This window comes from Delphinapterus leucas, chromosome 5 (genome assembly GCF_059928025.1).
Source record: "Delphinapterus leucas isolate spDelLeu-1000000601 "Yukka" chromosome 5, BTC_Dleu_Yukka2, whole genome shotgun sequence".
Classification (NCBI taxonomy): domain Eukaryota; kingdom Metazoa; phylum Chordata; class Mammalia; order Artiodactyla; family Monodontidae; genus Delphinapterus; species Delphinapterus leucas.
In genome coordinates this window covers 90936276-90964132 of record NC_143133.1, presented here as the reverse complement: position 1 = coordinate 90964132, position 27857 = coordinate 90936276, and the positions used below count along the sequence as shown (strand labels likewise).

Sequence of the window (27857 nt, the reverse complement as noted above, 5' to 3'; positions counted from 1 at the left end):
ATCTGCAGCAGCTCTGCTGGCCTGTTGGTGCAGGAGTGGTGCAGGCATGACTTTGGAGGGGGAGGTTGAGAAAGAATTCTGACCTACATTCACTTCAGTAACAGTTTGCTCTCATATGCAAAATAGACTTAGCCCCTTTCTAGACAACCCCCATTTTAGTCCAAGCTGGCAGTGTTTATTGTACTATAGTTCTTCAAAAAACTTTGCAGGTCTCCTGTGAATCTTAGACGGTCCACATCATTATTCAAGAGCCAAAACCACAAATCTCTTTTATTTGGGGCCGCAGCTTACGGGATCTTGGCTCCCCAGCCAGGGATTGAACCTGGGCCCCGGGCAGTGGAAGCACAGAGTCCTAACTACTGGACCGCCAGGGAATTCCCCACAAATATCTTGAAGATAAGCCCTTCTCTACCTTGAGAGTATGCTGAAGAACAACGTCCTCCACTTCCTTAGACGCTCTATTGTTTGACTAAAACTGTGAGGCACACTTTTAAAAATTTCAGTAGAATTTTTGTCCGCCTGAATGTACTCTGAAGCATCACCTTTGAACTTTCTGAGGTCTTAACAAGGGATTTAACAATTACATCCTTGGATTCATCTTTAGACCATGTTTTCCTGGCATGTCCTTTGATGTGTTCTTTTGGATTTGATCTTTGCTACAAATCATTTCTTAATTTAAACATCATTTGTCATCTGAGAGGCTAGGAGTTTACAAAACCATCAAGTCCTGGTTGCTTTGGGTTAAACTGTCCCTTTGGCTTATCGATCTCCTCTTGCATTTTACTATAAGCAGCAAGAAACCAGGCGGTACCTTCAACACTCTGTATAAAAATCCCCTTAGTCACATCACCAGTTCATTCGGTAGTTTTTCTACTTTCCATGTTACTTCAGGTGACAGTATGGATAAACTTCCTGCTATTACATAACAAGGAGACCACTTCTCCCAATTTCCAACTGCATTTACCTCATTTTCCTGCCAGCCTTCACCCACAGCCTCTTCACAGTCTATGAGACTTCTGCCAACAGTTTCTTCGAAGTTCTTCCAGTTTCAACCCACTTCTCAATCCTGTTCCCTTTCACATTTCACATTCTTGTTATAGCATCCCACTTCCAGGCACAAAAATCTATTAGTTATCTATTGCTGCATAACAAATAATCAGTAAATTTAATGGTTTAAAACAACAAACATTAGAGTCATTTTTATGGGTTAGGAATTCAGAAGTATCTTCTCTGAGTGGTTCTGGCTCAGGATCTCTCATATGGTTGCAGTCAGGATGTCAGCAGTGGTCGTAATCTCATCGGAAGGCTTAATGGGGGCTGAAGGATCCACTTCCAAGACGGCTTTTCACATGGCTATTTGCAGAAGGCTTCAGTTCCTTGCCATGTGAGCCTTTCCATAGACAGCTTGGGTGTCCTCACAACACAGCAGCTAGTCTCTCCCAAGGGATTCAAGTGAGAACGAGGAAGCCACAATGTCTTTCATGCTTTAGTTTCAGAATGACACCTCATCACTTCTTCCACATTCTGTTCCTTAAAATCAGGTCTAGGTACAGCCCACATTCAGGGGAAAAGGGGTTAGACCCTGCATTTTGAAGACAGGTGCATCAAATAATTTGTGGACCTTTTTTTAAACAAACACAAACCTCCCAAATTAGGAAGTCCTTGGGATTGTCTAAAGTAATCTCATGTCTTGCAGCGATTGAACTGAGAAAGAAAAAGAAAAAAAAATGATCCTTTAATTTGCTGAATTAAAATATCATTTGAATTCACAGCTTTGTAAGATCTCGTAGGTGAAGACAGAGTATAGATTGGGAAAGAGCGAGACCCTGAATGCTGAACTGTGAACATATGGGAATGTTCAGATGGCTTCAAGTTCCCTAAACTCCAAACCCTATGAAAATATGCTGCTCAGATCTCCTGTTGCAAGGAGCACAAATGACTGATGGACCCAGCTTCTACCCCTCTGGATCTTTCACCCTCTCACTGAGGCCATACTCCCCTGGGCTGCTCCCAGCCAATGACAGAGCATGCAGAAGTGCCAAGGCAGGCCCATATTAGCAAAATGTGCGACTCCTCCTCTTGGCAACCTTGAAAGGTCTCCCTATTGGCCTGGCCAAACCTTCATTTGAACTGTGCTGCAGTTCAAGACCATATCTTCTTTTCCTCCCTCTGTCCTTCCGCAGGGATCACACACGCATCAGAATCTAAAGGCTCTCCCTATGTTCTGCCGCTCCCACCCCAATAAACCTCTCAAGCATCTAATGCCCTTTTGCCATTTGCTCCCTGGCAGACCCAAACCGCTGCAGCCTTCCTTGTCAGAGAAGTTCTCCCCACTCCCTCTGTGGTGAGGATTTTCCCACTTTGCGTGAGGACTCTGTAATGACCTTTGTGGAAATAGGCTGGCAGGAGGCCGGGGTAGCCAACTCTCTTTATTCTTCACCCCTAACATCCCTCACTGCCTTGAATGCTACCCATGTGCTAGAGGCAGTCTATCCTGGCTCACAAAAGCCAACTGTTAAATTTGCAGGAATTTAGCAAGTTGGTTGGTAGACACAGTCATTACTAAAACTTAAATAGACTTACAATTAAATTGAATTATATTAAAACCAAAGGTAACAAAACTCAAAACCTCATCTCTTCCTGGTTTTTAACACCTTTTTGTTAGCATCTATGCTCTTGAGGTTATTTACATCTATTATGTCTGGGTGTTGGAAATAATATGTAACGACGTGCTACTTGCACTTCTCTTTGGATTTTGGAGGCCAGATTTAGATGTGCTGTTTCAGCTCATTGCTTTAGTAATCTGAGAGGTTGCCGGCTTTGAGGGCAGCCTGAAGCAAGAGAAGGCTTTCAGCTGGTCCAGAAATCTCTGCCCTCTGATCCAATGTATCCAGCGTGCTCAAAGCACCTGTGGCACAGAGCGCTGCTGAATGGAGCTTTGGCATGTCCAGGAAGGCGAATCAGAGCACAGGCCCCCAGGGCTTTGCAGCTGAACCAGGAGCTCTGTGGCATGTAACTGTTCTCCTTTAGAGAAACCAGTCTCCGTTTGTTGCTTGGCACCAGTTAATACAGCAGCCTGATCCTGAGACCTTAGGTAACCAAGCGACTGGTGCCCATCGTCAACCAAGGTCATCTGATCCACTAAGCCATAAAGTCAGCTAACATTTAGTGTGTGTGCACAGTGCCAGGCTATGTTCTAAGCACTTTACTGGTAACATTCCCTTTAATCCCCACCACAATTCTGGGAGATAGTACTGTTATTATTGCTACTATCCTTACTTGAGATGAGAAAACTGAAGCAGAGAGAGGATAAGCAACTTGCCGCATAGTCATATAGCAAATAAGTAGGAGAGCTTGGTTTGAAACCAGGCCCTCCTGCTCCAAAGTCCACACACGTAATTACCAAATTATTTTGCTTGTCGTAATCAAGTGAAAGTTTTCTATTTAGGGCTGGGCTTGACCGGGAATTGAAGACAGAACAAATTGCATGGTGTGCCTGCTCCTACCACACTGTCATCTTCCTCAGCCTACACATTTGACCTGGGGACGTTCTCTAAGTCCAGGTGATGAAACAACCTCCACTATATGACGGCAGCAGCCACAAGTGGACTGCCACAACACTGTAGCCCAACTCAAGGGTGGCCCTGAAGAGCAGCTGAGAAGGGGAATTTTCCAGTAGACAGAAATGTAAGCATTTCATCCTGTCGACCACTTTGTCTGAAAGGAGAAATGGGCTGAGGTGCATGTCACCAACTGACGGTCAGCAGCTGATGGCTTAGCTTAGTAGCCAGAGACTTGGAAGGATCAAGAATGCAGGGATAGTGACAAAGAGATTTGGGAGAAGAGGTATACAGGGGATCGCTCAGAATGGATCTCATGGGCAAAGTGGGCATGGAGGCAGAAATGCAGGCTCCACGTGGGTTCAGCAACTTGGATTTCCCCTCACGAAGGCTAACCTGGCTCCTCCTTCTGCGGAATAATTGTCCAGTAATTAAAACCAAACTTGAGTCCCTAATGTGAATTAGGCTTGAATGTAACAAAGCCAGGAACAATGTGTCCAGGGAAAGAAATGAATTCCCTCCAGACCACCGCCAACACCATCTTGGCTCAGCACTTGAATGTCAGAATCCTGCCCCAGCTTGCCTGGTAGAACTGGATGCCTCCTCTGGGCTCTCAGGCTTTGGGGCTCCCATGGGCTACCATGCGGGCATGTATGACAAGTTGAAACAGCAAGGGAGTCAGAGGAAAGTGGCCTGACTAGAATAGCAACCTATTCTGCAATCGGATTTGCTTTCCTGCTTAACAAATTTCTGCCCACACCAACGTTTCTACACTTCCTGCATGCTCATTCACCACCACGGTATCCCACTCAACACTGAAACTCCTTTCACAGCAATGGGCTGACACTATGCGTTCATTGCTTCTGTCATGTACTCCATCACCCTAATGTGTCCAGATGCATAGAGCGTATAGTAAAGACTCACTTACAGCCTACAGAGTATTGAAATGGGATCGTGACAGACCCAGAGGATGAAAGGTCATCCATCACCCAGAGATTCTGTATTTGAAGACAAATACTATAACTGATAAAACTTTGGGATCCAATATCCTTTAAATAAATTCCTTTGATTAAATTATCCCGAGTGTATTTCAGAGGGAAAGATCTGGAAGGATGCATTCCAATGAGTAAAGAGTGGTTACTGCTGACTCTATAGGAAGTATTTGTATTTTCTACGTTCTTTTTGTTAGTCTATATTTTCTAATTTTCCTAACATGAGCATTAACATGTTAAATAAAATAATTTTTAAAAATTTAATGTAAAAATATGTCATCTTGAGTTTCCATTAAACTTTATGACCCATGACATTATATTACAGGTACACATGTATTATCAAGATTAACATGCCAAAAAACCCTCAGTGAGCTTAATTCAAAATGAAAGAAAATTATATTGTAAAGAAAGAGTAAAGGAGCTATTCACTCAAAACCAGGGAAAATAATACTCTGGGAAAATGAAATAGAGCAATTCTGCTTTTTTATGGTTTTATTTATTTTTACAACTAGTTGATATAACTATGTAATATTGACAATGCTACCAACATGTTAGAATACCAAATATGAAATTGATCTCATGGTTGATAAATATATAAAATATTGATTAACTGAGGCAGAAGACTATTCTGAAATGTTTGTAAGTATTAGTTATAAATTTTACGGATGTTGCCAAGTCAAAATTGTACAACTATGGTGGGACATTCATTATAAATTTTGTTTAATGTTTAAAGAGAGAGAGAAATAGCCAAGTATATAGTAAATGAAATCTGTCTAGTCATCTTCCCAGGATTCTTCCATGCTTGAGTTATTTTACAGAAGTCTTGTTACATTCACATTGACATTCCTTCCTCATACACATCTTCTCAAGGAACTAAAAAAAAAAAACAAAAAAGATGAGAGAAACTCCTTTAAATTGGCAAACGAAAATTGTACAGTCTAGTCACAGCCACTACCATACCCGAATTCACAGTCTCACACTCTGATGTATATCCTGATAGGACCCAAAATCTGATGTCGATGATAGACCATGTGAGATGGTGGACTTTGGAAGGTAGTGGCACACCATCAGAAATAGCTAGATATAATTCACACTTTTTCTGTGGCCAAGTCCAGCCCGGGCCAGCTCGGCACAGCCTTGTGCTGCTCATCTCTGCTATTAAAGGCCTGGGGCTTCTGTGTAGCCGAGGGAATGAAGCTGTAGGTAATGCACAGAGCAGTTAATCCAGCAGCAGATACTGGAATGTGTATGTTAAGTATGTGTGCTCATGTAACATACATAAACATGTATGTATACAAGGTGTACATAGACATTTAAGGGAGTAAAAAGAGAATGAATGTTCACATATAAATTTAAATAAGTAATGATTTTATATATAGATAGATAGATAATTTACCATCATAGATTCCCCCCCCCTTTTAGTTGAAATCCTACTGATAAAATAGAGGATATAGGATGTAAGAATAAAGGGAGAAAATATTCCAGGGTTTTGAGTGACAGGTGTTCTCAGGGGACTCAGCCATAGCCAGGGGCATCACCTCTCTTTAGTTGATGCAGCTAAAAGAGTAACTAGTGAGTCAGGCATGCTTCCTTTTGCCCAAAATTGAACTAAATGTTCAGCAACAGAATGGATTAAACCAACAGGGGACAAATCAAAATAAATAAAATATCCTCTTTTGCCACCAAAGAAAAAACTATGAGTCACTATAATGTCAAGAGCAAATAGGGATATATATGTATATACATATATCTCCTTGGCAAGAAGAATATATATGTCTGTGTGTGTGTGTGTGTGTGTATATGTGTGTGTGTGTATATACACATATATATCACATAATTATATTTATGCTTAAGTATAATTTTGTGTGTATTATATAAATACATAATCATACATACAATTATGTTATATAAAATATATAAGCATATTTTATACATTATACATATAAATATATAAAATATACTTATGTAGGCCATATATGCAGGTGAGGCAGTTACTAAATACATAAGTACAAATATGTGTGTAAGTATATTAACTATACCTTATATATAAGTATCTTATATATAAGATATATACTTATATCTAAGTCTATAAAATATACTTATGTAGGCCCACTGTTGATGCTCAAAGCTATTGCAGAGATTTCATCCTAGTTCTAGAATGGAATCTTCTAGCCCATTAGTCTATTATCGTACTCTAGACTTTCCCTTCACATCGCCTGATTTAACTTTGAACAAGTCTGGATCTGAGATTGGTCAATATATCTATTTGCCAGTAAGTGTAAGCTGTTGTTAGTTCTATCGCTCTTAGAAAAAAAGAAATCCAGTATCCTAGTTCCAGGAACTTCTACCATCTTGGCTGCATGTCCTCCTAAGGACTCCACGGGCCGTGAGCACAGGGGACTCTGGACAAACACAGAACTTATCAGCCATGACTTGGGCCCCAGGCCCAGCTGGCTTCCTGCCATGGTGACAGGGCTGGTCTGGAGACAGATCTTCAGGCTGCAGGCCCTCCTGCTAAACGGTCCGCTCTGCCAGCCTCCCACCCCACTCTTGTTATCTGTGGCCTCCCGGGGGAGCCCTCCACGTGGGAGGCGGGGGGACGACCAGCAGCACAAGCTCAGGGAGAGGGAAAGACAAAGTGGGAAAAAGACAGAAGAGGCTGCAGGGCTGTCCGGGAAGTGACCTTTGGCCCTAGTCTGAGTCCTCATGTACCCCACAAATAGCACAATAATAGGCCCAGCTCCACTCCCAGCTCCACTTCGTCCTGACCCCAGCATGGCTCCTTAGAAGTAGAAGTGAAGGAGACTGGACACTTCCTGGAGAATTCATTGTTTTAGTAGCAAGCTCACACCCTGCACATGGATCCCTTTCACTTTGGCCCCGTTAAGGCCAAACCCAAGGAAGGTGAGTCAGCAGAGAGACAGCAGGAGCCAAACAGGCTCCTGTCTGCTCCTGAAAAGAGCAGAACGCCAAAGCCCATCTGTGGGCCCCCGTCTGGGGAAAGCACACCCCTTCTCCCAGGGCTGAGTCCTGGTGTGTCCCTGTAGAAGAAGTATTTTGATTTTGTCAGGGTGCTGACCCCTTCCCATCAACAACTGTGAGCCCCTCAGCAGGTCTTTCCGAGGTCTTTCCGACCCTTTACTCACACTCGGCATCCTGTAGCCCCTGCTCAGAATGAAATCCTTAAAGGCAACTGTTCCATGAAGGTCTGCAAGTAACTCCTCCTAAAAGAGGGTCCACACTTTAAAAAACTGGTCAGCTGTCAGAAGCTTGATTTCATTATTTGTCCTAATTAAAAGCACTTAGCCGTTTATCAAGTATGTTATTTTAAACGACTTCCTTCTCATTTAGGACTATGTGTGTAAATAACGTTCAGAAGTTGATGAATACAAAGGCTTTCAAAAAGATATCCAACCTTCTCTCCTTTCTCTGTTCTTTTTCTTACCCTTGTATCAAGGATAAGCAACACATTTTATCAATTAGATCATTATTGACCTAGGATGTCCGGAATCTAATCTATTTGACATTAATAATTGTGATACTGTGATTTACAATAAGAGACAGATATTTGGTCTTCTTCCTATTCCTGGCACAGAGGCCTTAGAACCCTTGGAATTTCCTAAGTGATGAGAGCCACAACGGTGAGAGTCTTTCCTTATTCATAACAAGCCCCTTTCAACCACATTGCAATATATCTTAATGAAGTGTTTTTTGGAAAGCCCCTAGATAGCTACTAGATGGGGGCTGGTTGCCAGGGAAACCAACCACGTGATTAGAGGGTTGGCACTTTCAGCTGAACCTCCCCAACTCCAGGGAGGGGAGAGGAGCTGGAGGTTGAATTAATCACTAATGGCCAATGATGTAATCAATGACACCAATGTAATGAAGCCTCTATACAAACCCAAAGGAGGGGGTTTGGAGAGCTTCCAAGTCGGTGAACATGTAAACGTACCTGGAAAAGGCAAGGAAGCTCCAAGCCCTTCCCCACATGCCTTACCCTATGCATCTCCTCCATCTGCTTGCTCCGGAGTGTACCTCTTTATAATAAACTGGTAATCTTACTAGATTGGAAGTAAACTGTTTTCCTGAGTTCTGTGAGCTGTTCTAGCAGATGGTCAAACTCAAGGAGGGTGTCGTGTGAACCTCTGATTTATAGCCAGTCAGTCAGAAGCACAGGTGACAACCTGGACTTGAGACTGGCATTTGCAGTGGGGGCAGTTTTGTGGGACTGAGCCCTTAACCTGTGGGATCTGATGCTCTCTCCAGGTAGGTGGTATCAGAATTGAGTAAAATTGTAGGACATCCAGCTGGTGTCAGGGAATTAGAGAATTGCTTGGTGTGGGGAAAAAAACCCCGACACATTTGCTGACCAGAATTGAGAGTGGTAGAGGAAGAAACGGGAGTGTTTTCCTACTCAATATATATCCACAAATTTTAGATCTTAACTCCAAAGGGCATGATAATCAAAAAAGATTTGACCCAGTCCCAACATCTTAGGGGTATTCATGCATTCATTTGGCTTTTCCTTTTATTTATTGGAATTTAAAATTTGGGATGTCGAAGTTTACATCATTGTAATTCAGTTCTTTAAGACCATTTCACCTTCCAAATGAACTCAATCAAGAATAGTCAAAAGTCATGTGTTTCCAGCAAGACAGCCATGTCATCATGGTGTCCCTTATCAGCACACGACTGCACCCATGTCTTGTGAACTGACTTCAGTATGAGGTGGCATTTGCACTGTGACAACCTTCAGCTCAGATGATCAAGTCTCAGCATATACACATACCTGTTCCCATAGCTCCTTTTTCATATTCTCATCTTGAGCTTTACGTAAGACCTTGGGGTCAACCAAAGGTTCATCGGCTCTTTGCTTTTTCCACAACTTGGTGTTCAGATACCATGCTCCGTACCTCATCTTCACCCACTTTGGTTTATAAGGATTCTGTAGAAATAACATAATTCCCAATTTCATTGGTTTGTTTGGTTTGTCATTTCAATAAAGCTAAGATTTAGCTTATGAAAGCAGTATCATTTATTTTTAATCTATGGTTACTCCTTGCCAAAGTATTTTATGAAGTTTCGGTGTGCTTTGATTCACAAAGGTAACATGAAAAGTTCATGACTGAGAAAATAATGTGGTAGTTAAGCATGGCTTTTGGATTTAGACAAACCTGGGCTCAAATCCAGCCTTCCCCACTTAGTAGCTATGAGTCCATGGAAAAGTTAGTTAAATTCTTCATTTGTAAAATAGAGATAATAGCATCTACCCCATAGGGTTGTTGGGAAGACTAAAGGAGAGAACTATGTAAAGCAGCTAGAACTCATGTAAGAATCACATATTTCAGTGAAGGGTAATGACCTTCAACAATACTCAGTCAACCAAAATAATAAGTTATCAGCCTCTCTGTGAGCCCAGCTCTATCTATACTCAGCTTTGTACATGGTTCACTACTTTTGATCCAAATGCTATTCAACACCAGTCTCTTGCCTCTTTATTTTTTAATTTTTAAAAAATATTTATGTATTTATTTATTTATTTGGCTGCACCACATCTGAGCTGCGGCACGTGGGATCTTCATGGCCGCCGTGTGTGGGATCTGCAGTTGTGGCATGAGGGATCTTTTTAGTTGCAGCATGCGAACTCTTAGTTGCAGCGTAAGGGATCTAGTTCCCTGACCAGGGATCGAACCCGGCCCCCGGCATTGGGAGCGTGGAGTCTCAACCACTGGACCACCAGGGAAGTCCCTCTTGCCTCTTTAATTGGAAGAGAGAAAGAGGGGGAGGAAGAGATGTCTTTCCTTTCTTTCTCCCATTCCTCAGGAGTGCATCTGCTGGTTCACAGCCTGATGCTGTGATGCAATACCCGCTCCTTGTCTCATCATGAAAGGAGGTCTAACGCTTGTGTAGGACAAAGAAACATGAAACACAAAGACCCTGCTCCTCCTTCTTCTCACTCATATCTAAACTATGAGGTAGAGATGATGGGACAGAGCAGAGGGGAGGGAAATCCCTTCTCAGAGCTGGATTCAGCATTATGATCCCTCCATTCCAAGCAGACTGACCTCCTTGCTATTTCTAGAGGACCTATCACACTGCTGCCTCAGTGCCTTTGCACTCACTGTTCCCTCTCCATGATGCTCTTCCCCAAGACACCCACATGGCTCACTCTCTTACCTATTTCAGGTCATCTTTTCAGTTGTATGTTCCCTGACCACCCAGTTCAAAAACTGTAACGCCTCACAACACTGCTTGTCTTCTTTCCCTGCCTCATTTTTCTGAACAGCACTTATCGCCGCTTGATATGCTGTATATTTTTCTGATTGTTTGTTGTCTCACCTCTCACCTTCTAAAATGTAAGCTTCTGAGCTTGTTCCCCGCTACATCCCCCTGGCATCTAGAACAATACTTAGGACACAACAGGTGCTCAATAAATATTTGTTGGGTTAAAATCAGGTTTCTTAACTTCAGCGTTATTAACATTTTGAGCTGGATAATTCTTTGCTGGAGGTGGGGGGCGGCGGTGCTGTCCTATGCATTGTAAGATGTTGGGCAGCATTCCTGGTCTCCACCCACGAGATGCCAGTAGCATCTCCAAATTGTGACAACCAAAAACGTCATCTCCAACATTGCCAAATATCCCTGGTGGGGTGTGGGGGTGGGGAAGGGGACAAAATTGTCCTGGCTGAGAACCACTGAATTAAAGGAAGGAGGGTAGGAGAGGAAAGAGAGGAAAAAAGAAAGGAAGGGAGAGGAACGTGATCTACATACTGCTCCACTAAAGAACTTGAGCTCTGGAATACGTTAGGTTGCTGGGTACCTGGTGATCTTTCAAGATTCAGTACAAACATAATTTCTTCTGTGAAGTCTTAACCATACCCACCCTCAGCCCATGCCTGGTGGAACTGGTTACTTCTTCCTACAACCCGGATGAACCATGACATCATTTCATTATAGTCATTTCTCCATTGCCCTCACTAGACCGTAAGCTCCTTAAATGCAGGCAACAGTCCTTCATTTGCTCCCAGCACTTTTCGGCACATAGTAACAGATGCTCAGAAGTGTTTGTTGAATTAATGTATAAATAAATGGATGAATGAATATACAGGGCCAAGAGAAACATGCTACAATAGAGGCACAAACTGCTGTGAGAGATTAGAAGAATAAGTTAATGTCAGCCGAAGGACCTGGAGAAAACTCCACGGAAGAATTGGCATCTGACCTGTGTCTAAAGGAAGATGTCAGAGTGTAGACATGAGAAGAGGGGCACGTCAGGCAGAGAGAATACGGTGAGCAAAGGTAAGGTAGTCGAAAAGCTCAGAGTTTTAAAGAACATCAAAGAGCAGAGGATAACACGCCTGAGAGTATATGGAATAAGAAAATAAAGATGGAGATTCCATCCCCGGAATAGGGACCAGATTTATCCTTCCACCTGCAACAACCAAAAAACGAAATATAGATATATTTATAAGACACTGGACATCAAATAGCAAAGGACAGTGATCCCTGAGAGGCAAAAAGTGAATAAGCCCCCCAACTGCCCCAGTTCACTGTCTTCAGAGAGTTCCCAGGCCACAGAGCAGGAGAAGGAGCCCAGGAGGAACCTAGTGGACTTTCTGAGTTGAGAAGACAGAACTGAGAGTCCAGGAAGACCAAGGCAGCTAAAGTTTGCAGCCCAGAGTAACAGAAAGGAAAGAGCTGCACAGAGAGGGAACTACAGAGGTTTGCAGAGGGTCTCCATCTGTGTATGTTTGGGAGGAAACCACCTGAGGTCTGGGAAAGAACTAACCAAAAGGATTAGAGAGAACAGTGTCCTGCATGCACACAGGGCCAGGGCCAGGGCCTGTTCCCTCCTGGGAAACTCGAAGATTCACAGGATACTGGGTAGAATACACGAAGGGTCTTGCATCGGTAGTAGGGAGTTAGCCCTAGACTAAACATTATTTTGACCCTTCTCAACAGTTCTTAAAAGCAAGACCCAAAAGGATCAAACTTTTCCAGACACAAGAAACATGAAGACATATACACCAATGTGTATAATAATCACACCGCTCAAAACCAGTGACAAAGAGAAAGTATTAAAAGCAGCCAAGAAAAAAACAGGTCCAGAAAAACAAAGATAAGGATGACATAAGATTTCTCGTCAGAAGCAACACAACCAAGAGGACGGTGGAGCAACATTTTTAAAGGACTAAAAACAAACAAACAAAAAACTTTGAACCTTAGAATTCTATACCCACAAAAATATCTTTAAAAATGAAGGAAGAACAAGGATATCTTCAGACATAGAAAAGGTGGAAGAATTCATTGCCAGCAGATCTACACTAGAACTATTAAAGGAAGTCCTTCAGGCGGAAGGAAAATGATACTCTGTGGAAATCTATTTGAACTTTTGCATAGTGATCCTCCATTGGCCAGTCAAAAGTTCGATTTTGGCAATAACCACCATGCTTTATAAAGCAGCATTTGTGCAATTATTTGTAAATACAGAGAATTGAGTAATTTCATTCAGCCCAGATTCAGAACAAGCAGTGGTTCAGGCCCCATGTGCCTGAACCACATGGATATAATTTGCCTGTCCAGCATCATTCTGCATTTTACCCTTTAGAAAGATGAGAGGAGAATGGAAAATTTAAAGTGCTGAATTAGTGATGGAATGCATAGTTTTCATAAACTTTATGCAACAGAATCAAAGACGGAAAACAGCATGAATGTAAAAATAGGTCAGCTGATCATGTTCAATTATGAAAGGACAAAGTTGGTATGTCAAAAATATTGGAAATATAGTATCAAAGATTATGTGTAAAAGACAGGGAAATTATTATCTTCACTTCCAGAGAAACTAACTCTATAATCTCCCCACTTCCCACCCACACTTAGGCACGTAAATCTGTTGTTGGACTGGCACAATTTGACTTGTGTATATATATTTGCACTAACACATTGTGTAGAAAAGTACTCAGGGGCCCATAGTACTTCCCTTTAGAACATAGCTTGTTTTTTCTCATCTCTGCTTCCTTGTTCTGTCTTCACAGGAAACTGGTGCTGGGAAACTGAGCGATTTGTTAATTATCAGGCAAGCATATGGTCAAGAATGATGGTCTGTGGTCGAAAAGACCGTCATAAAAATTCAAGAATTCTTTGGACATACACAGTGTTCACAACTGTTAACTGCAGCATCTTACTCTTGCAATAATAAACAATCACGTATATTTCTACTGACTATTAGAATTTCAACACGTAAAACACATAAAGAGATAGATTTCAACATATAAAACACACAAAGAGGTTGTCTCAACATATAAAACACATAGAGAGGGAAATAATGGCTGTTCAGATATTAATAATGCTGAATGGCCTGCCTTGTTTGTATAACCGACTTTTTAAGATGTATTAAATATTCATTCATTTAACAAATGTTTATTTATTGTATTTTTTTACAAATGTTAAACATCAAAAAAATTTCAAGAATTTTACTGGAAAAGGTCAGTGCCTTCTGAAGTACCAGAAGTCAAGAACATTTAATATTTGAATACAATTTCATTTCCTTTGATTCTCAGTTCTTCTCCCTTTTGGCAGTTACCTGTGGTTTCTGAAGTCTCTGCTCAGAGTGTAGTTTCTGGAAAAACTGTGGCTCCTGCAGTTTATTCAGCCCAATCCTTTTCTTTAGCTCCAGAGGAACCTGGCTGGGTCTCATTGCATGGAGCACATTATAGCTTGGTTTGCTCTGACAGTCAATGTCAAACTGTTTCAGGATGAACTCCTCATCAATGTTCAGGCCCCCCTGGAAGAATAGCACAGGGCATGAGTCAAGGACAAATGGTGAAATGCTCCTTCTTCCTTCTTTAATCTACAGGAGGTATTCGACCATGGCTGGAGGAGAGAGAGGTAGTTTAAAGGAGAGGTAGAAAGTGCTCAGTCACCATTTGTAGGAGACAAGAAGTATTTGGGGTCTGGAGAGCTTTGTCAGTGCATTAAGAGACAACTTAGGACCCACAAGAAGCCGTGAGTCCTGAGGGAGATAGTGGTGCTGAGGAAAATCCAGTCTGTTTGATCAAAAGCAAACATCTCCAACACTTTATAGTAGTAACATCTTTAGAGGTATTTTCCAGACATGTCTAGAAATGTTAGTGTGTGCTCTGCCCACAGCCCCTTATACAGGAAGCTGCCCTGTTCGGGGCTCCTACTGAAGCCATGGGCTCCTTTTAGTCAGCCATGTTTTGTGCACAGAACAAACCCGCCTTCCGTCCCCCAGCCATAGCTGGCAGGAGTACAGATGGGCACATTAAGAGCCCCTAATCTGTAGACTGACCGTGGATCTATGATATGGCTGAAAGATAACTTAGATTTGAAGGATAGTAGAATATAGCACCCCAAAATATGCCTCTGGCTTAAGGCTTATTTTGAGCTGATGATTTTGAGAAACAACAGACAACACAGGAAACGATCTAGAAACAGAGTAGAAGTCACTCTTTAAGTGAAATTTACATTTATTAAAGAAACTCCACTTGTAAGGCTATCTCCCTCTCCATTCCGGGAAGAGAAGGAAGACTTTAAATCATAAGACAGACACTCTTAGCAAAGGAAAAGGCACCCACTTAAATTTGCATAATAAACCATACTCTTGTTCTCCTATTTCTTCCTGGTCACCTCCCCATTACTGACTCCCCACACCTTTCTCTCTTTGTCTTTGGCGCAAGTTGGTATTTGAGCCTGAATTCTAAGCCACCTAGGAGAGTTAGTCATTTTTCCCTGGGTATCTCCCCTGTATATATGAGGTATACTTGTTAATAAACTTCTGTTTGTTTTTCTCTTGTTAATCTGCCTTTAGTTATAGAGATCCCAGAGAGAACTTAGAAGAATAAAAGGAAAATTATTTTTTCCTGCTCTACAGGCTCAACACAATCCTACTTTGGAATATATAAGTTGGGGAATATAGAGAATGGGGTCATTAGCAACTGAAGCTGATGTCGGAGTGAAATTTATAGACGGGTCATTAAATCGAGTCAGGGGTATAAACTAGAGCAAGCAGAATCAATGAGGTAAAAAATAAATAAATAAACAACATGGAAGGAAAGCATAAACTAGTGCTATGGAGAAAATACCACAGAGTGATGTGATTGGGACCAAAGTAGTACGACAGTTATGGGACCTTGGTCATAAGGGACTGAAAATAAGGCTGGTTACCACAGCAGTTAAACAATTATCCTAGGGTTCCTTACACTTCCTGCCTCGAAAGAGGAATAGTCTCCAACAGTAGGAGTGGGAGAGGTGGAAGGGCTGGGACTCGGGCAATCCTATCTAGTCAGCTTGTAGACAAGCAGTGGTAGAGTGGGCATCACCTACCCTGTCCAGCATCCCTACTCCAGTCACACTCTGGAGAGCCTCCCTCCACCACTTTCAGTCCATCTGTCGCAAATGGGCTGATGCCCACCTCTTGGCCTCGGGGTAGGACATGTGACCTAGACCAGTCAATGAGCATACTCCATCTCCTTACTCATAGTGGATAGTTCAGGCACAGGTGTGACCCACGTTAGTCTGGTGAGAGTAAGCCCTGGATTTTTCCCTACGGGAAAAAGGTTGCTCTTTTCCCATGTTAGGTTGTTGCCTGGTGGGATATAAGCTTGGAAAATTTAGTGAATACTTTTGATATCTCTTAGGGAAAGACTACAGGAATGTGAAGTCAGAAGAGAGTAGCTAAGTGATAGGGAGAGCACCTAAAAACATTTTAGCACCCAGATCCAGCTGTGCCTGAATACTTCTGGATGATTCCCTTTTCTCAATCTAGTCTGAATTATATTACTTGCCAAAGAAATAGTCCAAAATAATATATTGACCAAAACTGACTAATACACTCAAAAAATGGGGGGAGGGGGATTGAAAATTCTAGAGAGTCTTAAATTCAGGAAAAAGCATCAGGAATCTAGACATCTACAGGGACTCAGGGACAGGAATAGATAACTAAAAAGGTTCTTAGAAGGAGGGCAAGAAAAGAACTTGATAACTGAGTCAAAAGTCTCTTCATGTGAAATATTTTTCGTTAACGACTGTAGTCAAGCATAGCTTTCCAAGTACTTACAGATAAATATAACTGAGAAAAATGAATTGAAAAAAGAGGGAAGGACAGAGAGAAAAGAAGGTCCTAACATTGAAATGAAAGATTAAAATATGAAACGATGGGGTGGGGGAAATGGGGAGATGCCCAAAGGGTACAAACTTCCAGTTATAAGATGAGTAAGTTCTGGGGAATCTAATGTACAGTATAGTGACTCTAGTTAACAATGCTGTATTATATACTTGAAAGTTGCTAAGAGGGTAGATCTTACATGTTCTCACCTCACACACACAGAGGTAATTACGTGAGGTGATGGATTTGTTAACTAACCAGATCATGGTAATCATTCTGTGATATATACATGTATCAAATGATCACACTGTATACCTTAAAATTACACAATGTTATATGTCAATTGTATCTCAATAAAGTTGGGTGCAGACAGCCACTTTAAAAATATATGAGAGGGCAGACAGCAGAAGCCAGAAGAACTACAATTCTGGAGTCTGTGGAACAAAAATCACATTCAGCGAAAGACAGACGAGATGAAAAGGCAGAGGGTTATATACCAGATGAAGGAACAAGATAAAACCCCAGAAAAACAACTAAAAGAAGTGGAGATAGGCAACCATCCAGAAAAAGAATTCAGAATAATGATAGCAAAGATGATCCAGCACCTCGGAAAAAGAATGGAGGCAAAGATCGAGAAGACGCAAGAAATGTTTAACAAAGACCTAGAAGAATTAAAGAACAAACAAACAGAGGTGAACAATACAATAACTGAAATGAAAACTACACTAGAAGGAATCAATAGCAGAATAACTGAGGAAGAAGAACAGATAAGTGACCTGGAAAACAGAATGGTGGAATTCACTGCCGCGGAACAGAATAAAGAAAAAAGAATGAAAAGAAATGAAGACAGCCTAAGAGAACTCTGTGACAACATTAAACGCAACAACATTCACATTATAGGGGTCCCAGAAGGAGAAGACAGACAGAAAGGACCAGAGAAAATATTTGAAGAGATTATAGTCGAAAACTTCCCTAACATGGGAAAGGAAATTGCCACCCAAGTCCAGGAAGCGCAGAGAGTCCCATACAGGAGAAACACAAGGAGAAACATGCCGAGACAAATAGTAATCAAAATGGCAAAAACTGAAGACAAAGAAAAATTATTGAAAGCAGCAAGAGAAAATGACAAATAACATACAAGGGAACTCCATAAGATTAACAGCTGATTTCTCAGCAGAAACTCTACAAACCAGAAGGGAGTGGCATGATATACTTAAAGTGATGAAAGGGAAGAACCTACGACCAAGATTACTCTACCCAGCAAGGATCTCATTCAGATACAATGGAGAAATCAAAAGTTTTAAAGACAAGCAAAAGCTAAGAGAATTCAGCACCACCAAACCAGCTCTACAGCAAATGCTAAACGAACTTACTCTAAGTGGGAAACACAAGAGAAGTAAAGGACCTACAAAAACAAACCCAAAACAATTAAGAAAATGGTAACAGGAACGTACATATCGATAATTATCTTAAATGTGAATGGATTAAACCCTCCAACCAAAAGACACAGGCTCAATGAATGGACAGAAAAATAAGACCCATCTCTACAAGAGACCCACTTCAACCTAGGGACACACACAGACTGAAAGTGAGGGGATGGAAAAAGATATTCCATGCAAATGGACAAGAAAGCTGGAGTAGCAATACTCATAAAAGATAAAATGACTTTAAAATAAAGAATGTTACAAGAGACAAGGAGAGACACTACATAATGATCAAGGGATCAATCCAAGAAGAAGACATAACAATTATAAATATATATGCACCCAACATAGGAGCACCGCAATACATAAGGCAACTGCTAACAGCTATAAAAGAGGAAATCGACAGTAACACAATAATAGTGGGGGACTTTAACACCTCACTTACACCAATGGACAGATCATCCAAACAGAAAATAAATAAGGAAACAGAAGCTTTAAATGACACAATAGACCACATAAATTTAATTGATATTTATAGGACATCCCATCTGAAAACAGCAGATTATACTTTCTTCTCAAGTGCCCACGGAACATTCTCCAGGATAGATCACATCTTGGGTCACAAATCAAGCCTCAGTAAATTTAAGAAAATTGAAATCATATCAAGCATCATTTTTGACCACGACACTATGAGATTAGAAATCAATTACAGGGGAAAAAACGTAAAAAACACAAACACATGGAGACTAAACAATACATTACTAAATAACCAAGAGATCCCTGAAGAAATCAAAGAGGAAACCAAAAAATACCTAGAGACAAATGACAATGAAAACATGACGATCCAAAACCTACGGGATGCAGCAAAAGCAGTTCTAAGAGGGAAGTTTATAGCTATACAAGCCTACCTCAAGAAACAAGAAAAATCTCAAATAAACAATCTAACCTTACACCTAAAGGAACTAGAGAAAGAAGAACAAACAAAACCCAAAGTTAGTAGAAGGAAAGAAATCATAAAGATCAGAGCAGAAATAAATGAAATAGAAACAAAGAAAACAATAGCAAGGATCAATAAAACTAAAAGCTGGTTCTTTGAGAAGATAAAAGCTGGTTCTTTGAGAAGATAAACAAAACCATCAGCCAGACTCATCAAGGAAAAGAGGGAAAGGACTCAAATCAATAAAATTAGAAATGAAAAAGGAGAAGTTACAACAGACACCGCAGAAATACAAAGCATCCTAAGAGGCTATGACAAGCAACTCTATGCCAATAAAATGGACAACCTGGAAGAAACGGACAAATTCTTACAAAAGTATAACCTTCCAAGAAAGAACCAGGAAGAAATAGAAATATGAACAGACCAATCACAAGCACTGAAATTGAAACTCTGATTTAAAATCTTCCAACAAACAAAAGTCCAGGACCAGATGGCTTCACAGGTGAATTCTATCAAACATTTAGAGAAGGGCTAACACCCATTCTTCTCAAACTCTTCCAAAAAATTTCAGAGGAAGGAACACTCCCAAACTCATTCTATGAGGCCACCAACTCCTTAATACCAAAACCAGACAAAGGTACTACTAAAAAAGAAAATTACAGACCAATATCACTGATGAACATTGATGCAAAAATCCTCAACAAAATACTAGCAAACAGAATCCAACAACACATTAAAAGGATCATACACCATGATCAAGTTGGATTTACCCCAGGGTTGCAAGGATTCTTCAATATGTGCAAATCAATCAATGTGATACACCATATTAACAAATTGAAGAATAAAAACCATATGATCATCTCAATAGATGCAGAAAAAGCTTTTGACAAAATTCAACACCAATTTATGATAAAAGCTCTCCAGAAAGTGGGCATAGAGGGAACCCACCTGAACATAATAAAGGCCATATATGACAAACCCACAGCAAACATCATTCTCAATGGTGAAAAACTGAAAGCCTTTCTCCAAGATCAGGAACAAAACAAGGATGTCCACTCTCACCACTATTATTCAACATAGTTTTGGAAGTCATAGCCACAGCAATCAGAGAAGAAAGAGAAATAAAAGGAATCCAAATTGGAAAAGAAGAAGTAAAACTGTCACTGTTTGAAGATGACATAATACTATACATAGAGAATCCTAAAGATGCCACCAGAAAACTACTAGGGCTAATCAATGAATCTGGTAAAGTTGCAGGATACAACATTAATGCACAGAAATCTCTTGCATTCCTATACACTAATGATGAAAAATCTGAAAGAGAAATTAAGGAAACGTTCCCATTTACCCTTGCCACAAAAAGAATAAAATACCTGGGAATAAACCTACCAAGGGAGACAAAAACACGTATGCAGAAAACTATAAGACACTGATGAAAGAAATTAAAGATGATTCAAACAGATGGAGAGATACACCATGTTCTTGGATTGGAAGAATCAATATTGTGAAAATGATTATACTGTCCAAAGCAATCTACAGATTCAATGAAATCCCTATCAGATTACCAATGGCATTTTTTACTGAACTAGAACAAAAAAATCTTAAAATTTGTATGGAGACACAAAAAAACCCGAATAGCCAAAGAGGTCTTGAGGGAAAAAAACAGAGCTGGAGGAATCAGACTCCCTGAGTTCAGACTATACTACAAAGCTACAGTAATCAAGACAATATGGTAGTGGCACAAAAACAGAAATACAGATCAATGGAACAAGATAGAAACCCTGGAGATGAACCCATGCACCTATGGTCAACTAATCTATGACAAAGGAGGCAAGGATATACAATGGAGAAAAGACAGCCTCTTCAATAAGTGGTGCTGGGAAAACTGGACAGCTACATGTAAAAGAATGAAATTAGCACACTCCCTACACCATACACAAAAATAAACTGAAAATGGATTAGAGACCTAAATGTAAGACCAGACACTATAAAACTCTTAGAGGAAAACATAGGAAGAACACTCTTTGACATAAATCACAGCAAGATCTTTTTTGATCCACCTCTTAGAGTAATGGAAATAAAAACAAAAGTAAACAAATGGGACCCAATGAAACTTAAAAGTTTTTGCACAGCAAAGGAAACCATAAACAAGACGAAGAGGCAACCCTCAGAATGGGAGAAAATATTTGCAAACAAATCAACGGACAAAGGATTAATCTCCAAAATATATAAATAGCTCATGCAGCTCAATAACAAAAAAACAAACAACCCAATCCAAAAATGGGCAGAAGACATAAATAGACCTTTCTCCAAAGAAGACATACAGATGGCCAAGAGGCACATGAAAAGCTGCTCGACATCACTAATTATTAGAGAAATGCAAATCAAAACTACAATGAGGTATCACCTCACACCAGTTAGAATGGGCATCATCAGAAAATCTACAAACAACAAATGCTGGAGAGGGTGTAGAAAAAGGGAACCCTATTGCACTGTTGGTGGGAATGTAAATTGATACAGCCACTATGGAGAACAGTAGGGAGGTTCCTTCAAAAACTAAAAATAGAATTACCATATGACCCAGCAATCCCACTGCTGGGCATATACCCAGAGAGAACCATAATTCAAAAAGACACATGCACCCCAATGTTCATTGCAGCACTATTTACAATGGCCAGGTCATGGAAGCAACCTAAATGCCCATCGACAGATGAATGGATAAAGAAGTGGTGGTACATATGTACAATGGAATATTACTCAACTGTAAAAAGGAATGAAATGGGTCATTTGTAGAGTCGTGGATGGATCTAGAGACGGTCATACAGAGTGAAGTAAGTCGGAAAAACAAGTATCATATATTAACGCATATATGTGGAACCTAGAAAAATTTTACAGATGAACCAGTTTGCAGGGCAGAAACTGAGACACAGATGTAGAGAACAAACGTATGGACAGCAAGTGGGGAAAGCCGCGGGAGGTGGGGGTGGTGGTGTGATGAATTGGGAGATTGGGATTGACATGTATACACTGATGTGTATAAAATGGATGACTAATAAGAACCTGCTGTATAAAAAAATAAATAAAATTCAAAAAAAATATATTGATAATGGCGCATTAATTTTTTCAAGTGTACCATACTGATTATTAACACGAGAGATGTTATTAATAGGAGGAACTGGGCATGAGAAATATGGGAAATTTCTTACTATTTCTGAAACTTTTCTGTAATTCTAAAACAATTCCAAAATAAAAAGCTAATTAAAAAATTATAATAATAAAAAAATTAAAAAATTAAAAAATATATATATGAAACAACAGCAATGTACATATAAACAATAAACATTCAAACATTGGCTGTAAGCTTGCAAACTTTCCAGAAATTTCACCTACAAGAAACATTTCTATTTTAAACAGTGGGAGAGTCAAAAGATTCCTTTACGACTTTGCCTATTTGACTTAGATTATATCCAAACACTGTTTTTTAACAAAAGCAACTTTGAGCTCGACTTATAAGTATTACCAGTAACTTACAAACTTAGTAGGCCAGCTGCAGAAGTCGCTAACTCCTTTGCGTACGTTTTCATGAAGAAGTGGACCATCATTGCAGAGCAGATCTGTTTCACTTGGCTTCTTTTCTTCATAAAGCCATTGGCCTGGATGTGACACAGGAGTCTTCTTGGGACTAAAGTTAATGAGATCATCAAAGAATCACAATATACAGCGCCATGAATCCAGGTGGATTTCAAATAGTATCTTGGGGAGGAGCTCATAATGCAAGTATGTTTAACAGGCAGGCTCTTGCAAGCTGGTACAAATTCTATGTTAATATTTTTCAAAGATCATATTCTCATTATCAATATCATAAAGACAAGTATATCATATTTATTTAGAATAATTAAAACTGATATAGAATTTTATCACTGTAAGTTAATTTTTTTTAATTATGAGTACCATTTACTAAGACCCATTTCAGGTAAAAACACAAATTACAGGGCTTGGAATCTGTCAAGACTATCTTGACAAATAGGAGATATCCTTGCCTTCTCTCTCCCTCAGCCCTAAACTCCAGCCTATTAGTAAATCTGGTAGATTTTAACTCTGTCTCCTTCTCTGGACTGTTGCAAAAGGCTCCTTGCTGGGGCCTCTGCATTTTCTCTTAAGGCCCTAACTGCTAATCCCTAATCCATTCCCAAAGTGTAAATCTTGTCTTATCAAATGCAGCTACCCTTCAACCTGGATTAAACCTCCTCAATAGCTTCTTTTTAAAACTTGAGATATAACTCACACACCCTAATATTTACCATTTCAAAGTATACAGTTGCTTTCATATATTTACGAAGTTGTGCAACCATCACCATTAATTCTGAGACATCTTCGTCACCCCAAAAAAGAAGGCCCATAAACTTTAACAGTCACTGTTCATCTCCCCACCCCCACCATTCTCTCTGCTCTTAAACACCACTAATCTACTTTGTGTCTCTGTGGATTTGCCAATTCTGGGCATTTTATCTGAATGGAACCATATAATATATGATCTTTTATGTCTGACTTCTTTCACTTAGCATAATGTTTTCAAGTTTCATACATGCTGTTGCATGTATCAGCAGTTTCTTCCTTTTTTATGGCTGAATAATATTCCATTGTATGGAGAGACCACATTTTGTTTATCCATCATCAGTTGGTTGGTGGATATTTGAGTTGTTGCCACTCTGGCTATAACGAATAATGCTGCTATGGACATTCAGGTACAAGATTTTTGAGTTCAATAGCTTCTTGTTACTCCTCCAGTAAAGATCTAAGTCTAAACTCAGTTTTCAGGGCTCTTCATGGCCTGTTCCTTGCCTATCTCTCCAGATTCTTCTGTAACTACACACTCCCTCACTCTCTGAGCTCCAACCATAGCGGCCCCCTCTCAGTCCCATGAATTTATCATGCTCCCATCCAGCCACAGGGCCTTTGTACATGTTATTCTAACTGACTGCAATGCCAACTCTATTCCCTCATCCCCATTATGTCTCAACATACATGCCACTTCCTCAGGGAGGTATTCACACAGTCTGTCCCCAGAGCCCACATTTTATTCATAGCACCCTGTACCTTTTATTCATAGCACCTATATATTAATTCATCCATCCATCCATTCAACAAATATTTATTAGGCACCAACTATGTGCCAGGCACCATTCTAGGCATTTGGATTCAGCTGTAAATAGAGTTAAGACCCTGTCCTCACAGAGCTTACAATTGAGTAGGGAGAGACAGATAGGAAAGAGCTAAACAAATATGTACCAGGTGATTATAAGTGGTATAAAGAAAAATAAAACAGGGCAGGAGGGATGGAGAGTGATGAGAGGGGGCTCTTATTTATACAGAAAAGTTCTCTCAAAGTGATCTTTGAGCAGAGACCCGAAAGAAGAAAGGGATTAAACCATGTAGATATCAAACAATGCAGACACCAGGCAGACAAGAAAAGCATGTGCAAAGGCCCTGAGGTTGGTGTTAAGCATGTATGAGGCACACAAAGAGGTCAATGCGACTGGAGAGGAGTACTTAAAGGATATAATAGTAGAGGATGAGGCCTGAAGAGATAATGGGAACCTGATCATAAGGAACTTGAGAGGCAACTGTAAGGACTATGGACTTTACTCTGAATAAGTAGGCAACTGGAGAATTTTGAGCACAGGACTGTTATTGTATGACTTAAGTTTTTTACAGAATCACTTTAGCTATTGTGCAACAAACAGACTGGGGCAGAGGATGTGGGCTGGGTGGAGGCCATGAGACCAGTTAGTAAACTATTCCAATAATCCAGGCAAGAGATGATGGTATCTTGGAATAGACTGACAGTAGTAGAACAGGTGAGATTCTAGGTATATTTCAAAGGTAAAGGTGTTAGGATTTTTCGGCAGATTGCAACCACTGTTTCAAAAGCCACTGGAAGAATGGAGTTACTATTTACTGATCTGGAGAAGACAGAAGCGGGTGTAGGTTTGGGGAAGAAATCAAGAGTTCAGTTAGGACTTGTCGAGTCTGAGATGCCAATTATACACTCAAAGGCAAATGTTAAACATCCACACATAGACGGCCTGAATGAGGTGACTTAGACTGCGTAAACATGTAGAAAAGAAGACGTCAGAGACTGATGCACTTCAAGGTTAAAAAGAAGGTGAGGAAGGACGAGCAAGAGACTGGGGAGAGGGCCATGACGCAGGAGGAGAGCCAAGAAAGAGGATGTACCAGAGACAAAATGAAGAAGTGTTTCGAGAAAGATGGTATCAATTGTGTCAGCTGCTACAGTTACATCAAGTGGTGATCACTGAGAACTGATTAGGTAACATAGAGGCCATTGGTGACCTTGACCCAAGGGAGATCCAGTGGAGTGCTGATTGCTGCGTTCAAGAAAGAATGAAAGAGGAAGTGAGTATGGACACCTCTTTCAAGGAGTTCTGCTCTAAAGGAAAGAAGAGACTATATAGTTAAAGAAAGTTGTTTTAAAGATGGGAGATATTGGGGCTTCCCTGGTGGCGCAGTTGTTGAGAGTCCGCTTGCCGATGAAGGGGACACGGGTTCGTGCCCCGGTGCGGGAAGATCCCACATGCCGCGGAGCGGCTGGGCCCGTGAGCCATGGCCGCTGAGCCTGCGCGTCTGGAGCCTGTGCTCTGCAACGGGAGAGGCCACAACAGTGAGAGGCCCGCGTACCGCAAGAAAAAAAAAAAAGATGGGAGATATTACCTCATGTGGGAGCCTGCTAACGGCTCCCAAAGAGATCAGGTGCTGATCTTTGCAACCTCTAAAGGTTACTTTATGTGGAAAAAGAGTCTTTACAGATATGATTAAACTAAGGAGTTTGCGATGGGGAGATTATCCTGGATTATCTGGGTGGGCCCTAAACGCCATCACAGTGCCTTATAGGAGAGAGGTAGAGGAAGATTTGACACACACAGAGGAGAAGGTGATGTGAAGACGGGGCAGGGAGAGATTTGAAGATGCTGCCCTTTGAAGAATGGAGTGATATGGCCACAAGCCAAGGAAGGCTGGCAGCCTACAGAAACTGAAAGAGGCAAGGAATAGATTATGCCCTAGAGCCTCTGGAAGGACATGTACCTGCAGATACTTTGATTTCAGCACAGTAATTCTGATTTCTGACTTCAGGCCTTCAGAACTGCAAGATAATAAATTTCTATTCTTTTAAGCCACCAAGTTTGTGTTACTTTGTGTAGCAGCCATAGGAAACTGAGAATACACTGACCAAAAAAAAACCCCTCGCCATTATATAATTATACATTCATTCTGTGATATGACAATTTATTAACACATTAATTTTGTTCATTTTCTCTACACTTTACCTTCTCCCCTCTTAAGTAGATAACCCATTAGCTTGAAATTTCTTGCCCTGGAGATTTTTACAGGGTTGACCAAGAAAACTGCCTAAGTGAAAGACAGATCTTATATTGTGTAGAAACCCAAGCTCACTGAAGTAATTATGTAGGTGTTGAGATGGGATGGGGAGAGTGGGGTGGATGCATAGAGTGTGACAGAAACAGCAAAGGGTTGAGAAAAGAAAGAGTTCCCAAAACCAGAAAGAAATTAAATATCAATTTAATTGCCTCTGCAATTGCTAGAGGCCTATCCCACTTTCTTACACTACAAAAAATGACCACGACTGAATGTTTGCTATTCAGTGGGATGAGGGCTTGGTGTCAGATATAAATAGAAATAAAAGAAAAGTAATATTTCATAAACATATAGCTTTGTGAACAAAGACTCGATGCCCTTGATATTTAATGCTTTCTTCCACACCAGTCTGCAATCACCACGAAGATGGGGTCCTAACTTGTTTAGCACTGTGTCCTCAGAACCTAGCACTGACCATGACCCATAGTAGGTGCTTGATAAGTACTGTTGATCTTTTTGCATAAATAGAATGAGCTAGTGGTCCCTGAGGGTCAAGAATTCAAAGATGCTCACAGGGCCACACTGACCCACACTGTTGGAGTCTCCAAGGGGACACCCTACTTACAACACTCCTCCCTCTTCCCCACCCACATTCTAAGCACTGAAAAATAATACAAAGAGCAAAGACAAAAGCCAAAATGTCCCCTTTATCACTGGCGGCAGCCATGTTCGAGCACTTGGGTTCAGGTCCAAGAGGACTTGCTAACTGAAATCCAGAAATGGGCAGACTGTCCCATCCAGGCAGCAGTGGCATGGACCAGGGTGCGGCTCCCCTCAAGAAGGAAGGAAGAGAGGAGAACTCGTGCTTCCATGGGCCATCTTGCTTTCCAGTAGAAGGGCAGAGCTGAGAGGAGTGTGCCCAGTTGTTCTCCCCAGACTGACCAGGGGTACACTAAGAGGCCAAACAGTGGGGCTCCTGTCACATCGTGTCCCCACCTAACCAACATGTATAATTAATCAGTGGATTCTCTCTCACTCCACTTCCATGTAGCTAACTCGTGTGACTAGCAAAGCTCTCCGTGGCCCCTTCCACACACCCTGGCCGTGGTCCTGGGTCCTATGTAAGTGGCCTGGGTGCTGTGGCTGGGCTGCCCTCTAGTTCACCCATACGCTTCAGTGCCTGCCAGTGATCTCATCAATTTCAACAGTCAAATGCATATCCCAAATCTGTTTGTGTCAAGTATACTTATCATGGCACTTACATTTTAAATTAAATAATTTGTGAATGGGGAAAACAAAAGCGTGATATGAAAGAGAGATTTCTATGAAAACGAAGCTTAGTGCTTTGGAAAGGTTCAATGAAGGTGGCATTACTGGTGTAGTTTATGCAAAAAAGATGACTGGGAAACTCCAAGCAGCAGA

General features: G+C 40.9%; 1 protein-coding gene across 1 annotated transcript in view; it reads right to left on the bottom strand.

The window, feature by feature from the left end:
- Window positions 1–4999: 4999 nt before the first annotated feature.
- Window positions 5000–27857, bottom strand: part of FAM47E (family with sequence similarity 47 member E) — a 33043-nt gene continuing 10185 nt past the window's right edge. Inside the window, 5 exon segments of the mRNA XM_089911267.1 lie at window positions 5000–5425; window positions 7699–7776; window positions 9342–9497; window positions 14136–14336; window positions 22572–22722. Coding sequence (XP_089767393.1) covers window positions 5360–5425; window positions 7699–7776; window positions 9342–9497; window positions 14136–14336; window positions 22572–22722 — 652 coding nt within the window. The 3' untranslated portion in view covers window positions 5000–5359.